We start from the raw sequence: 15,823 nt of genomic DNA, 5'->3' as shown, positions 1-15,823 counted from the left end.
ATGAGATGGGCACTGTCAGAGTTGTTTTACAGACGCTGATCTTGGCAGTTATGCATGCCAAATTGAAGATAAAAAGCAATCCACTTTCAGGACCAGGAAGATGGCTCAGTGGGTAAAAGCACTTGCTTGCCACCAAGCTGACAACTTAAGTTTACTTTCTGGGTCCTATGTGATGGAAGAGAGAACCAACACCTGCACATTGTCCTCTGACCTTCACAGGCACTCTGACACACCACACACGCACGCACGCATGCACGCACACACCACCACCACCACCACCACCACCACCACCACCACCACCACCACCCATACTAAATAAAGGTTTTTAAAAGTTCACATCCAAGCCAGGTGAAGTGGCACGTGCCTGTAATCCCAGCACTCAGGAGTCAGAGGCAGGTGGATTGTTGTGAGTTCAAGGCCAGCATGGGTCCACAAAGCAAGTCCAGGACAGCCAAGGCAACACAGAAAAACCCTGTCTTGGAAAAGAAATCATATCCACTATTGACAACAGGAATAGAATTGTGTGATCTGCTTACTTTAAGAACCATGTAGTTTTTCTGAAGGGTACTTTACAGTGTAAGTCAAGACCATAGGTTTTCTTTTCTTTCTTTCTTTCTTTCTTTCTTTCTTTTTTTTTTTTTTTTCCTGGCTGTCCTGGACTTTGCCTCCCAAGTGCTAGTATTAAAGGTGCGCACCACCACACCTGGCTCCATAGATACCTTTTAAAAAATTATGGGCTGGCTCAAAGGTTAAGAGCACTGACTGGTCTTCCAAAGATCCTGAGTTCAATTCCCAGAAACCACATGATGGCTCACAACCATCTATAATGAGATCTGGTGCCCTCTTCTGGCCTGTAGGTATATGTGCTGGCAGAACATTCTATACATAATAAATAAATCTTTTTTTTTTTTTTTTAGGGGGGGCGCTGGGAAGCTGGTTCATTGGTTAAGAGCACCATCTATAATGAGTTCTGCCCTCTTCTGGCCTGTAGATGTATGTGCTGACAGAACATTGTATACATAATAAATAAATCTTTTTAAAAAGGGGGGGTAGGTGGGCTGGAGAGTTGGCTCAGTGGTTAGGAGCACTGCCTGCTCTTCCAAAAGTCATGAGTTCAATTCCCAACAGCCACATGGTAGTTCACAGCATTCTGTAATGTGATCTGATGCCCTCTTCTGGCCTACAAGTGTACACGCAGATAAAACACAGTACACATAATAAGTATAAATATTTTAAAATATTATTTTCTTCTCGTTATTTGCATGTATGTATGTGAATGGGGGTGTGTGCATATGAGTGAAGGTGCTCATGGAGACTAGAGGCATGGGGTCACCCTAAAGTTGGAGTTATAATTTGTCTGCAGGGTGGTGATGGGTAATGCTCCAACAAAACTCCCAACGTGGATGGGAAGCTACAGGAGGATGACTGAGTTGGAACCATGAAGCTTAGAAAGCACAGATACGGGGTCTGGAGAGGCTCAGTGGCTGAGGGCACTGGATGCTCTTCCAGAGAACCTAGGTTTTATTCCCAGAACCTGCATGGCCACTCATAATCCTCTGTAACTCCAGTCTCAAGGGACATGATGCCTTCTTCAAGCTTCCAGAAGCACTGCATGGCAAAACACCCATACACATAAAAATAGAGGTCAAAATATTAGAAAACACTTACAAATTGGCCCGCCCTTGTGCTCAGCAGGCTCACCACTACACAGCCACATCCCTGGGCATAGCAAGTTCAGTCTTCACACCAGCCCTGCCAAATGCCAGCACTTCAGTCACTATGCAGGTCCATTCCAGCAAATGGACCCACCAAATGTGGTGCTGGCTCAACTTCCTGTCCCCCAACTCTCAGAACAGCTATGCCTTCTCCCCTCTGGCCCACGCTGAGCCAGCACTTTGTGGCCATCTCCCCCTGGTCTCCTGCTCTCCCTCTCATTTTTCTGCCTTTTGTTTTTCTTTTTGGTCTTCCAAGACAAGAGTTTCTCTATGTAGTCCTGGCTACCCTAGAACATTCCCCCCCCCCCCCCGCCTCCGCCTCTCTCTCTCTCTCCACCAGGCTGGCCTCAAACTCTTAGGGATCCCCTACCTCTGCCTCCCAAGGGCTGAGATTAAAGGTGTGTGCCCCCATCACCCTGATCTGCCTATGTTTTATCTCCATAAAGCATGCCTGCTTGCAGAGATGTCCAAATGAGTGTTGTGGAGGAGAACGGATAGCCTTTCACCAAGCAGACAGCACTGTGAGTCACACATTCATATTGCCCATGCTGTGGTAGGCTCCTTCCTTTCCCTCACAAAGGGGCATTTTTCTCGGGTCCCTCTCCATCCCCTCTGCTTTAATGCACCATCTCCTACATGCCCTTCGAATTCTAATAAGGCAAGAGCTTCCTCTGATCTTCCCAACTGCACCCAGATTTGGTCCCAAGCCACCTTGAGTTTGCCCCGGGCCTGGCCCATACCTGTCTTCCCAGCTTTAACTCCCAAGACCTCCCAGATACTGCCTCAGTGAAGTGTGTCCTGGGGCTAGGCCAAGGGGAAAGTGTCACCACGTTAAAAGTATTTTTATCTGGAGAGCATGGGCAGAATGTTAGACACATTGTGTACGTGTTATCTACAACCCACCCCAAGACAGACAGAGAAAAAGAGGGGGGGGGGATGGAGAACACTTCGAAAGTGTCTACTCTCCCCTCCACTGACTCATCCTGCACTTAGTTTGGGAATTTTTTCTACTCCCCTTTCAGGGCGTGGCCCTTCAGCCTTTGTCCTGGCCAAGATAAGGTCAACAAGCATCAGCAAGGAGGGGCCAGCAGAGAAGCAAGATTCCTTGAACACAGAGGTGGAAAAGGTCCTTGGCAGCTGTCCGAATACCTCCCAGAGAGGGGAGTGACTGAAAGAGACTCAGCCAACATGCAGAGAGAGCCCTCACCCAGCATCCCATCAATCCCCACGGCAAAGCTTCTCCCCCCCACAGAGCTACTCCTGCCACAAGTCCTATCTTCTTAGTGTGAGGGTGGATAATCTCAGGATGAGCTCTCTTTTGTCAGACTGGGTAAAAGTAGACACAGGAAGGCTTCAGCCCCATGTGTCTTGGGCAATAACTCTCTCAGGAGCCCTCCCACAGACCCTGCACTCTGCATGTACCTGTGTTTTTGCTGGCCCAGCCCAAGACACATAGATTTCTATAATTGAAAATTCAAATAAGATGGCTTGGACAGTACGGCAGAGCCACCTCCACCAATTGCTGCTATCAAGCCACACCAAATCAACTTGGGTCTAAACAGCCTATACACATTTCTCCTTTTCTCCCTTGCCAAACCGGGCAGTGGTGGCACACGCCTTTATCCCAGCACTCAGGAGGCAGAGGCAAGGTGGATCTGGGTTCAAGGCCAGCCTGGTCTACAGAGTGAGTTGCAGGACAGCCGGAGCTACACAGAGAAACCCTATCTGGAAAAACAAACACAAACAAACAGCAACAACAAAAAAACTTGCCAAACACACACCTTTCTTCTTTGGAGACTTTGTGTGATTTAGGTTGATTTTTGCATCCTTGACCCTAGGACTGAGCATTCAACCAGGCTTTTGAGGATATACGAATGGTGTGAACTTGTCAGTATTTTGTGAGATCAGAGTCAGGAGGCATAGCTCCCCAGAGTCACCCTCAGCTTACCTAAAGAGCTTCCGTCGACTTTTAGGAACCTCGGCTCAGACTAAATCAGGATTTGTGCATTTGATGCATTAAAGAATTTCAGGCCTCATCAATATCAAGCAGAGTTAGGGTACAATAAATATATTTTAATATAGGCTTAAGCGCTAGAATCAAGAGAAAGAGAGGCACTCAGAAGGAAAGTGTGCATATGAAGTTCTCAAAGTAAGGCATACTCGAGCGTGGGTACAGCCTGCCATGCCACTTCCAGTAGAGTCTGCACGACAATGCTGTTCCTGGAAAGGGCCATGGTGTTCTTTCCTTTGGAGTGTTGAAAGCAACCTGCTTCCTGGTATTCCTTCTTATTTGCTCTATTATTCTTCTCACTCGTAGTCAAGGCAACGACAAGATGACAGAGACACAGTGGCAAGAGGTGAATTGGACAAAGTGCCAGCCTAGAAACCGCAGAATGAGACGCCTCCTCCAAATGTGCCTAATTTATTATTAGTCATCCTGAAAGTTCTTAAGAATAATAAAACAATGGGGAACTTCTTCATTGAATTACAGCAAAAGGAGGCAGTTAAATAACACCCCCCCCCCAATTAAATGAAGGGTCTTTACCAAAGGCAGAGCCCATTCAAGGAAAAAGTAACTCGGACAAGAGTGAAAGTACAAGCAGAATTTTAATTCCTACAATACAAAACTCGATATGGCGTGGCATATGTATTGAAGGGCAGTTTCTGGTGTCCTCCTAGATGCAGAAGACCCTATGGATTGGCTACTACACCTCGTCCACCTCTCCTCTATACAGGAGTGTGTGAGGGAGGGGATGGATGGGTAGTCATCAATGGGAAAAAGGTGTCAGACACTGACTAACAGCACAAAGTTAATTTTACAGAGGACTGTCTCCACCCCTGGCTCACCCTGAGAATGTAATATCTGCCTGTGCCAAGTTAATGTCTTAGAAACAATGATGTTATTACTATGGACTTTGTACTGTGTGTTCTATATGCCTGATTGCTTCACTGACCCCTTGAATCTACTCCATGTAAAATGTAACCACAACGCACTCCCTGTTTCAAATGTGTATAAAAATCTAGACTGCTTGCCTGCAAAACACACTCAGATTCAAACTGCCTCTGTGTTTGTGTCTGTTTGTCACTGCTGAATCCTTGCCAACCAAGCCTTCGAGGACCCTCGTCCCAGGGACCCCCATACTCGACTGGGGTTGTCCATGGCAGCAGGCTCCTCAAGGGATAGTTGGAGCTGGCTATTTTACAATAATCATATATTGGATTTTGGTAGGATTTGAAATTTTCTTCAAAAAGCTGCTAAGAAATCTAAATGAGGCCACTAGACTGTTTCTGGGGGACAATTTGTGGGGGGCACAAAAGTCCTTGTGCCCACAGATCACCAGAAAACCAGGAATATGAAACACACAGAGGCCCCTTCTCAATGGAGGAGATAAAATACCTGTTTTCTCGCCCAGAAGGCTGGGAGTGGATTTTCTAACAAAATCCTGGTGACCTTTCTGCTGTCTGTGGAGGTGGACCTCACTTACCTTTTGCGATAGAGACAGACCTCCCCAAATTCCCTAGAGTGATTATCCCTAGGCCATTGCTCATCTTTAGGGGAGATGTTGCACGCACTTCATGGCCTGCTAGCGTCAGTCAAAGACCACACTGGGTACTAGGCTTTGAACTGGAGAGCCCGCTCTCCTGGTCACCTGTAGTTTGTAAAGGAGTCTCTATGTAGTCACACCTTAAGCTGTATTGTGCATCCAGAATTGCACTGATTGGACTGGCTGTTCTGCAAACCTTTTCCCAACTTATACTGTGTTTTAAATATGCTGACAATGAAGAGCCGCCTGGCATTAGGGTCCTCGACGTCTGATCCAGGTTGACAAGTCAGTCTGCACTGGGTTTTCATCCCAGTCTCTTCAAGTGTTTTGCTTTCTTGTCTGACACCTGCAGGGATGTCCAGGACAACTAAGATGGAAAGGAGTGAGACCCTAGCCAAAGTGACAAATATTCAGGCTTCAGGCCTGGCAGTGCTACCTTAACATAAAATATCTATATATGAGATTATCTCCTTTCTATCAGCCTTTGCTGCAAATGTTAATCTTCTCAGCTGGCGAAAGGTTGCAATCTGACTCCAAGGTGATTGAGGGGGTCCTTTCCCTTCCCCTGTCTCCTTAATTTTCTGTTTTTCTAGCCTGTCTCAACCTCACCTTCCAGTTGAAGGAACCAGCCTCCCCTCCTTAAGGACCCCCATTAAGGCCAAAGTCTGGGGAAATGTAAAAACTGGCCTACCCAGTCCTCCCTTAAGGACCCCCATTAAGGCTAAAGTCTGTAAATCTCCTCTGCTTGGAGAGTCCAGCTTGAACCAAGGACAGCCAGCTTGTGTAGGGTCTAGCTTCAACCAAGGACAGACAGTGATGTCAGATCACTACCTATGTGGCAGAGTCCAGTTTGACTCAAAGACAGCAAGTTTGTGTTACAGCTTGTGTTTAAAATTTCCACTTTCGGGGCTGGAGAGATGGTTCAGAGGTTAAGAGCACTGACTGCTCCTCCAGAGGTCCTGAGTTCAAATCCCAGCAACCACATGGTGGCTCACAGCCATCTATAATGAGATCTGGTGCCTCTTCTGGTGTACAAGTATATGTGCAGGCAGAGCATTGTATACATAATAATAAATAAATAAATCTTTAAAAATAAAATAAAATAAAATTTCCACTTTCCCAGGAATGTACTTACCCCTCCCAACTAAGAAAGTTCCTAATGCCCCTGTGACTGCTTCAGCCAATCACATACTGTAAACCTCATCTCTTTGTCTAAAACCTATAAAAGGCCCATGCCTCTGCTTCTCAGGGTCTCCAGCTCAAAAGAACTTGGCAGACCGCGTCGCATCAGCTCAATAAATTCCTATGCATTTGCATTGACAATGCACTCTGTCTCTCAGTGGGCACTCGGGAATAGACTAGAGATCTCTCTGGAGGTCTCAGTCTTACACAGTCTTTGACCTGCTAAATTACAGGCCTCAAGAATCACCAGTTGAGCTGGGCAGTGGTGGCGCACACCTTTAATCCCAGCACTTGGGAGGCAGAGGCAGGCGGATCACTGTGAGTTCGAGGCCAGCCTGGTCTACAAAGCAAGTCCAGGACAGTCAAGGCTACACAGAGAAACCCTGTCTCAAAAAAAAAAAAAAAAAAAAAAGAATCACCAGTTGATGAAAAACAAGCCCTACCCTAGGAAAGATGTAGAGTCTAGGTGTGGAAACACAGGATATTATGACCTTTCAACCCATCCAGCTGGTACTGCGATCTGACACCCCTGGAAAAATGTGTGAAGAATAAGAACCTAAAGGTGGGCCCAGGTTTCATGAGGCAACAAAAAAACCCTTCCTGCTCCTCACCCCTCCCTCCTTACCCCCTCCAGCCCCATAACCTCTACTGCCTGTCTCTTAGGGACAGGACAGCTGTTGGGTCACTGTCCCTGAACTCCTTCCCTCATTACCCTGGGTCTTTCTGCAACCTCTCCCAACCCCTCTTAAGCAACACTCTCGCCCCGTCCTATCTGGACCCAAAGGGCCTATCCCATTAGTCACGCAATGCTGCCAACTCCCTCGCACTCCTAGGTCCTGGGTTGCAGCATCCTTACCATGCTCCCCCCACCCAACCCCCCACCCCAAGGCGAGCTTCTCATCTAGTCCAGAGTCCCTCTTGTCATTGGCCTCCCTGTGTTCCACATCTGTCCTTGCTCTGTGGCCAAGGTCGTTGGTCCCTGAGTTTCGTTGCCGTTCTTGGCCGAGTGCCACTGTTCTTGGCCCAGTGCCGAATCTGGCTGGCCCTGGCTGTGTTGTAAACTTCCTCTTTAGCACAACCATATAAGGATTCATCTCACCTAAAATGACCCACCTCCCACTCTCCCCAGAATCGTGGTCCAAGGCTCCCAGGCCCTGGACACGGTTCAACCACAGAGACCTGTCTGGCTCTGAACTCAAAAGGCCCATGGTAGCCTTGGTCACCCTGTCTCCTCCAAAACTCCATAACCTAATCAGAAGGAGGAAGCCTAGCCCAAAGGGTGTCTGGGTGTTGCAGCAATGTGTCCTAGACTCTTTGACACTCAAGAGGAACTAGGGGCCCTCAGCCTGTGAATGAGGGTCAGAGAGGGAATGGGAATCAGCCCTGAACATATGCAAATGTCTTCCATCTGTGTCTCAGAGCGACTTCCGGGAGCTAACAAGCCCAGCACTTTGGGTTTAGAGTTATGATTAAAGAGCTAAAATGTGAAAAAGGGAATGCACTCAGCAGTAACCGCATCCAGGCCAGTGCCTACTTCAGACCACTGTCTGCGGGATGGCAGGCACAATGTGCCACTGCCTGTTTTGCCCTCCCTGTGCACAGCACCTACGCGGCCTCCATGCCTCAGATAGCCCTGTCTCCCCACACACTGGACTTCTAAAAAAAAAAAAAGTGAACAAGAGAGCAGCAAGGTGGTTCAGTGGACAGAGGCGTCCATTCCCGACGCCTGAGGACCTGAGTTTGAGCCCCATGATAAAGTCCGGAAGGTTGTTTTGGTCTTGGTCCGGCTTCTTCTGCTTGTCACAGTGTTTTCAGGGTTCCCTCCCGTTCTGCAGTGACTCACGGAAGTGTATTCATTCCTTCCAGTTGCCGTGCAGCCCCTATTGTGGGCTGGTGATGGAACCTAGCCTTAGAGCACTGACTTGCCTAGTGTGTGTGTGTGGGGGGGGGGCGCAATACTGGACAAGATGCTATATAGATGTACTATTTTTTGCCAGGGATGGTGGTGCATGCCTTTAATCCAGCACCCAGGAGGCAGAGGCAGGCAGATCACTGTCAGTTCGAGGCCAGCCTGGTCTACAAAGTCCAGGACAGCCAAGATAACATAGAGAAATGCTGTCTCAAAAAAAAAAAAAAACCTCCACAAACAAACAAACAAAACAAAAACAAAAACACCCCAAGAAACAAAAAACAAAACAGATTTACTATTTTTTAAGCTATGTATGAGTTGATGGACATTCAGGTTATTTAAGGGTTATCTGTTTGACTCTTTAAAATCACTGGAGAGATGGTCCTGTGATTAAGAGCACTTGCTGCTCTTATAGTGGACCAGGGTCAGGTCCTAGCATCTACATATGATGCACATGCATACATAATAACAAAATACTCATACACGTACAATAAAAAAATTAAATACTACCACAAACATTAATGTACTGTTCTTTTGATCTCTTGTTTGCTTTTTAGGTAAACGTCACCACTGGCAGCCACAAGCACAGGATGACCTCTTGCCTTGGATCTATGCACCTAAATCTCCAATTCCTAGGTCGCTTGGTTACTCAACACTGCCGATGTATTCTAAAGCAGCTAGTTCCACTCTTTGCAGTTTTCCACCTGGAAGGGCCCCGGAGGGAGGTTTGTTTCTCTACATTCTTACTACTACTTACTTAGGACGACAGCCAGCCTAGATAGATAGATGCTATCTAGGTTTTATTTGCATTTTCCTGATAACTAAGGACCTCCTGCTTGCTGGCAATTGGCACAGTTGCGCATCTCTCGAGAAGTCCATTCAGAGCTTTTACTACCGCCCAGGTGTTAAAGAAAGAAAAGGCGCTGCACATTTTAGGTACCAGGACTAGAGGAAACCTAAGCTCCGGGCTACTGGCAGGCTGCCAGGAGGAGGGTGGGGCAAGCTGCACAGCTGTTCCGGGAGGGGAGGGCTCCTTGAACGCGCAGCTGCGTCCAGGACCACAGCTCACAGTTTCACTTTTGTGTCCTGGCGCCTCCTCTGAGAAGCACCCTTGGTCCTGGCGCCTGCCCCGTGGCTGCCTGCGGAGGTGAGCAAATAAGAGACCGCTCCGGGACTCCCAGCACGTCCTTGCTTCCCTTGGGGGACCTAGACACCTCCCCAGAGGTGAAGATCCTGGTAAGTCACCCTGTTACTCAGCCATCCCAGAGACCTGCAGCCCCTCCTCTGGCTCAGTCCGCTCTCTGCCCACTACACATGTTTGTTGGCTGAGTAATTCAGCCCTTCCCAGAAACCTCACCATACCAGACAGCTTGAAGAGCCCTAGCAGCTAGGGTCTAGCCTCTATGAAGGCCATCCACTAGCCCATACAGTGGGGCCAGCCTGGTTTGGGCTTGATGCTGACAAAAAACACTCTAGGCTTCTCTGTCGGATGCTGATCCCTTGGCCCACAAATCCCTCCTTAACTGCCAAAGACCTTCCTGGCTCACACTCCATCTTCAGCAGGTCCAGCGGCCCAGTTTCTTAGGGGTAAAACTGCTCTTCCACACTGTGTGGGTTGTTGGCCGGTTCCACACCTGTTTTGGACTCTGAGCTCTGAAGGTTCAACCAGGACAGTCTTAGAACTGTGCATGAGACCCCTGGAGAAAAACCACTAACCTGGAACCCTGGTTTTGCTGTGGGCTCCTGTGCCAAGCCCCTAATAAGTGGGGGCGTGTGTACCCTCCCCAGCTTCAGCACTCAGCCAGGAAGGATAGCAGGTGTCCTTGACGTTAGCAGGTAGCCAGGGGCTATACGTAGGAATTGATAGTGTGGATGATACAGAGCCTGCTATAGGCTGCCTCTTCTCCTCTTCCTCCTCCTCCTCCTCCTCCTCCTCCTCCTCCTCCTCCTCCTCCTCCACCTCCTCCACCTCCTCCTCCTCTCCTAAGTGCCACAGCACCGGGGAGAGACAGAGAAGTGGGCCAGAAAGTGAGCACTGTGTCTGTATTGGTGTAGTGGTCACCCAGAATGTACCAGGACTAGCAAGGCCAAGCCGCTTTGACGGCATGACTTCCCGAGTGCTGGAGGTAACTAAGTATGGACCAATCCATCTGCCCTCAGGATCATGTCATCAGCCTTTCAGGGTGTGGTCAAGAGTGTGATCAGGGAGCTGGACCACAAAGGAGAGCTCATCCCAGTGGACAGCCTTCGGAACTCTACCAGCATCCGACCCTACTGTCTCTTGAGTAAGAAACTCTCTAGCTCATTGTTCTGGAGACCCCGTTATACATGCATCAACCTGTCAATCAAGGACATCCTGGAACCCAACGCTCCAGAACCAGGTATCTCCTTCCCTGCTCCACTCTTCCTCACCCTGAACCCCCAGATTGAATACAAGAAGGGCGTGGGCTGAGCCCAGCCTGCCATCTCACTGGGCTCTATCAGCTCTGTGCATTGGGTCCTATTTTCAGAGTAGGGGGTTTCATGAAGTGCCTGACTACAGAGGAAGGACCAGGCTGTGCCTAGTGGACTAGGGCCTTAGAGCTGGTGTTGTTTCAGAACCGATTTGTCATGGCTGCTACCACTTCTCCGATGCCGTCGACGGGAATGTTCAGGGCAGCGTGGCGCTGTCAGGCACAGGACAAGGGGAAATTTCTGGTGGGGCTGTAGTGTCTAACAGTTCCAGTGCCTCGGTGGACGTGTGCATCCAGCGTGTGACTCAGAATACCTGGGATATCATGCAACGTGAGAGGTGAGCCCCTGAAGGCATGAGGCAGCCTCGTGGGTCCACTTCTCCCTCTTTGAACTCGTCCTACTCCTATGCCCACCTTACACACTGTTGGAAACTCTCTGGGAGGGTTGCCCAAGCCTGGTATCCACAGGACTCCTGGGTTCCCTAGCCTTTTCATCCCACCCATCAGCAGGACAGGAGGGAGGCAGGAGACCTTGTCTATGGGGCACAATCTTTTGTAGGCGCCTGCAGCAGCCTGAAAACAAAACCCTGCAACAGCTTCGGAGTTGTGGGGTTAACCTGTTTGTGGTGACAGAGGTGCTGCAGACCCGGGAGGAGGTGCAGGTCACCCGGACCCACAGCAAAGAGGGCTTTGGCCAGTTTGCAGTGCCTGGAGTTATATGCTTTCAGGTACGTGACTAGCCCTAGCCCCTGCCTGGCCCCAGTTGGGCACAGGAAATGGCAGGGATCTAAGAGGCCAGGAGGCAGCATCCCAGGCAGTGGTGGTCTGAGCTCTAATCTTCTAAGGCCCTTTCCCGAAACTATCCATGGGCCCTACTCGTCCTGCTTCAGGGTGAAGGTAAGGGCCAACGGAGTCGGAAGAGGACGGTGACCGTTCCTGCGGGCAGCGTCCTTGCATTCAAAGTGGCCCAGCTGCTCATCGACCCTAAGTGGGGTGAGTGTCAAGGGGCTGTCTCTAGAGCCCAGGCTATGTGGCACAGAAAGCAGGGAAATCTGGGCGGCTTAAGCTAGCCAGGGGATGCTGTGGCCATCTGGTTGCATGAGCTCCCAGACAGGACGGTCAAGTGCACCAGGATGCTAATGTGTGGCTGAGAGGGGCCCGGTTCTCATGAGGTGCCGGGAGCCCCTGGGGATAAGGGAAGTTGATGACCACCTTGCTCCTTCTTGCTGCTAGATGTTCTTCTCTTCCCCAATGAGAAAAAGAGGACCTTTGAGCTGCCCCCTTCAGGTGAGGCCCCAGACCCTCTTGGCCCGACAGATGTTTCTGTGCTCAGGGCACGAGGTTTCTCAGTCTCCTACAGAGGTGGGCACACACACCCACACACCCACACACCCACACATGCATACACACTTAAACACAATGAGCGATGCTCAACCTGGGTGCTGCTGCTGGGCCTGCCTAGCTTTCCAGCTGCCCTGGGCTGCCCGTAGTAGGGGAGGGATGGAGGTGGGAGGTGGGGCAGGGAAAATCCCAGGCCTCTTTGGCATGAGACAATGGTCCCTGGATCCCTGCACAAAAAAGCCCCCCCCCCAACTTTCCACCATCCTCATGCCCTGCTTAGACAAAAGAAGAGAAGATAGCCAGGGGCGTCATGCCTTTGGCCTGCGTGGCATACTCCAAGCCATCTGTGAGCCATTCAGGTTCCAAGCAGGTCAGTACCCACGTGACCACCCTGGGATGCCATGGGTTCTGCCTCTGCTCCCTGGATAGACTCTTCCTCACCAATGTTCCCGAAGGCCTCATAGGCACCGATGGTGCTCCCATCTCTCGCTATAGATGGGAGCTATGAGGAAGAAGAGATCAGTGAAGACTTCCAAGGCCTGTGTGCAGAGGTGAAAGCTTCCTCCACAGAACTGGGATGCTTAGAAATGCAGTTGAGACAACAGCTACTGGTAGCCATTGGGAAAATTTTACAGGACCAGCCCAGCATGGAAGCCTTGGAGACCTCAGTGAGTGGGAGCATGTTGGAGGTGGGCGGGGCCTACCCAAGCCTATCTGGCCTCACTTACCTCACCCATACCTTAGCTGGAGCAGGGCCTGTGCAGTGGCAGGAAGGTGGAGCCTCTGGAGGGCCCAGCAGGCAGCATCCTCGAGTGTCTGGTGTTCGAGACTGGAGAACTGGAGATGAAACTCGCTGCCCATGTCTTCTACCTGCTGGAAGCATTGAGTAGTAAGCAGCCTGTGCAGGGATTGCCATGGGGCAGGAAGGGAGGACTAGGTTGCATCGTGGGCGTTCTGAAACCCTGTCTCAGTCCGGATCTATCCCCAGCGCTGAGTGAAACCCAGCAGCAGTTGCTTGCTAAGGCTCTGGAGATGACGACGACGACGACAACAGTGCTGTCAAAGCAGCTGGAGTTGGTGAGAGGACATGGCATTGGGGGTGCAGTGGGGCCCTGGGTACATCTGCAAGGGTTGACACAGGCTGGCCCTGCATCCCTGGGGCTCAGAATGCAGCCCGCATCTGCAACCCCCTCCCTGTCTTCTGCTGGTAGGTGAAGCATATCTTGGAACAGACCACCCCGTGGCAGAAGCAGAGTTCTGTGCCCCTGCCCGCCAGCCTCCTTGGGGACAGCTGGGATGAGGAGGATCCCACCTGGGTCTTGCTGGAAGAGTGTGGCCTCAGGCTGCAGGTGAACCCTCCCCAGGTGCACTGGGAACCAGAGTCTCAGGGCCCCACGTGTGCACTCTGTGCCTCCCTGGCCCTATTGGCAGATCTAAGCCAGAAACCTTGCTAGCCTGCTGGCCTTCCTTCCCCCAGCGTCCTCATGCCCTACCCTCCCACAAAGGCAGAAACTTGCCTAGCCCAGCCCCTAGGAAAGCCAAGAGCCCAACTCAGTCACACAGCCAGAACGCAATGAGACCCACGAGTTGGGAAAACTCAATAAATGTGCAAAGAAAAGAAAAGTGACTGAGTTTTTGAAGGGTCCTGGATCTGTAGTAGGGTTCTGCCCACACAGAATCAAGATGGGGCGGGGGGGGGGGGGCTGGAGAGATGGCTCAGCGGTTAAGAGCACTGACTGCTCGCTCTTCCAGAGGTTGTGAGTTCAATTCCCAGCAACCACATGGTGGCTCACAACCATCCGCCATGAGATCTGATGCCCTCTTCTGGCCTGCAGGTGTACACGCAGGCAGAACACTATACACGTAATAAATAAATAAATATTAAAAAAAAAAAAAAAGAATCAAGATGGGTATGAAGGCCATCCTCTCACTCTTCTGACCCTGTGAGGCCGAAGTGAGCCTGCCCTGTTGTGTGACAGATTTTTCCCAGGGAGACACAAATAAATGTCTACTTGCCCTAAATAGTTAGGATTTCCACTGCTGTGAAGAGACACCATGACCAAAGTAACTCTTATAAGGGAAAACATTTCACTGAGTTTGGCTTACCGTTCAGAGGTTTAGTTCATCCATTATCACTATGGTGGGAACCATGGCAGCATCCAGGCAGACACGGTGCTGGAGAGGGAGCTGAGAGTTCTACGTGTTGATCAGCAGGCAGCAGAAAGAGACTGGGTACCATGGTGGGTGTAGTTTGAGCATATCAGGTCTTAAAGTGTGCACACAGAGTGATATACTTCCTCAAACAAGGCCACACCTTCTCCAACAAGGCCACATCCTCTCATAGTGCCACTCCTTATGGGTCAAGCATTCAAACGCATGTATCTATGGGGGCCATCTTTTTTTAAGATTTATTTATTTAGCCAGGCATGGTAGCACACACCTTTAATCCCAGTGCTTGGGAGGCAGAGGCAGGCAGATCGCTGTGAGTTCGAGGCCAGCCTGGTCTACAAAGTTTTGAGTCTAGAACAACCAAGGCTACACAGAGAAACCCTGTCTCTAAACATTAAAAAAAAAAAAAGATTTATTTATTATTATGTATACAGTGCTCTGCCTGCATGTACACCTGTAGGCCAGAAGAGGGCATCACATCACATTATAGATGGTTGTGAGCCACCGTGTGGTTACTGGGAATTGAACTCAGAACTTCTGGAAGAGCAGTCAGTGCTCTTAACCTCTGAGCCATCTCTCCAGGCCCTGGGCATCCTTCTTATTCAAACCACCACACCCCAGTTATGGAAGCAAGGAGAGACCAAATCATTTATATGACCAGAGATGAACCAACTAATTTTATTGGAATTACTCACAGGAATGTGGGTGAGGGGTTGCTTACAGGAACCCAAATGACCCAAAGGTAGTCGCAACACCAAAGGGACGGTGACAGCTCATGAAAGCTGGAAACCTGGAGCCTGTACAACCTGCAGCAGCTCCACAGCTTGGACAGGGTCCTTTCCAAGTGACTCTGGTCTAACCCTCCTCTAGGCAGCTCAGCTGGTCTCTGTTTCTGCTGGGCAGTTCTGTTAGCCTCTGCTTCTGCTTGTCAACCAGGCTTGACCGGGAGTGGCACTTGGCAGTGTTTATTGTTCATATGCCCTTGAGAAGGGATGGACCTGGTGTCACGGCTTACTCCCTGTCTTAAGGAGCCCTCTTGAGGATGGAGTCTGCTAACTAACCGGTGTGTGTGGACATGGCCATACCCCAGCATACACACACATACTTTCCCAGAAAAGATGCACAGAGCAGTTTAGGGGGTGAGTCTATACTTGGGACAGGATGACCCTCTGTTTCAGGAAATGCAGGACACAGCTAAGGTAGCAGACCCATGCCCTGCAACAGTGCTATGCCACAGGCTCACAAGTGTGACCTACAGACAGGCAGACTCTGGGACTTCAACAGCTGTAGTGGCCCTGGGGGGTCCACTCCTCACAAGGCTCAGCAGCCTGTGGGCTCTGTGTCTAGGGAGAGATGTTCCTAATTGAGGTGGCCAGGGTGCTATGGTCAACCCTGGGAGTTTGCTCCTCTTGTAGAGGATCTGGGTTTGGTTCCCAGCACTTAAATGGCAGCTTGTAATCAGCCATCTGCAACTCCAGCTGCAGGAAATCCGACACCCTCTTCTGACCT

At 50.1% G+C, this 15,823-nt stretch overlaps 1 protein-coding gene across 2 annotated transcripts; it reads left to right on the top strand.

Moving 5' to 3' along the window:
* Positions 1 to 9,267: 9,267 nt before the first annotated feature.
* Positions 9,268 to 13,783, top strand: GSDMD (gasdermin D). Of its 2 annotated transcripts, XM_084747894.1 has the most exons (12): positions 9,268 to 9,287; positions 9,458 to 9,587; positions 10,512 to 10,732; positions 10,950 to 11,142; positions 11,364 to 11,532; positions 11,695 to 11,797; positions 12,038 to 12,091; positions 12,426 to 12,515; positions 12,641 to 12,813; positions 12,890 to 13,034; positions 13,134 to 13,222; positions 13,357 to 13,783. In XM_084747894.1, exons 3-12 carry the CDS (start codon positions 10,516 to 10,518, stop codon positions 13,597 to 13,599), a joined length of 1,476 nt encoding a protein of 491 aa, XP_084604020.1. In that variant the 5' UTR covers positions 9,268 to 9,287; positions 9,458 to 9,587; positions 10,512 to 10,515; the 3' UTR covers positions 13,600 to 13,783. The 2 variants fall into 2 exon arrangements, with proteins under 2 accessions (XP_084604020.1, XP_084604019.1); XM_084747893.1 differs by lacking the exon at positions 9,268 to 9,287 and having other exon boundaries at positions 9,397 to 9,587.
* Positions 13,784 to 15,823: the final 2,040 nt, after the last annotated feature.

The sequence above is a fragment of the Acomys minous genome, assembly GCF_964271855.1.
Source record: "Acomys minous genome assembly, chromosome: 12".
Classification (NCBI taxonomy): Eukaryota; Metazoa; Chordata; class Mammalia; order Rodentia; family Muridae; genus Acomys; species Acomys minous.
This window is presented reverse-complemented; position numbering and strand designations above follow the sequence as displayed.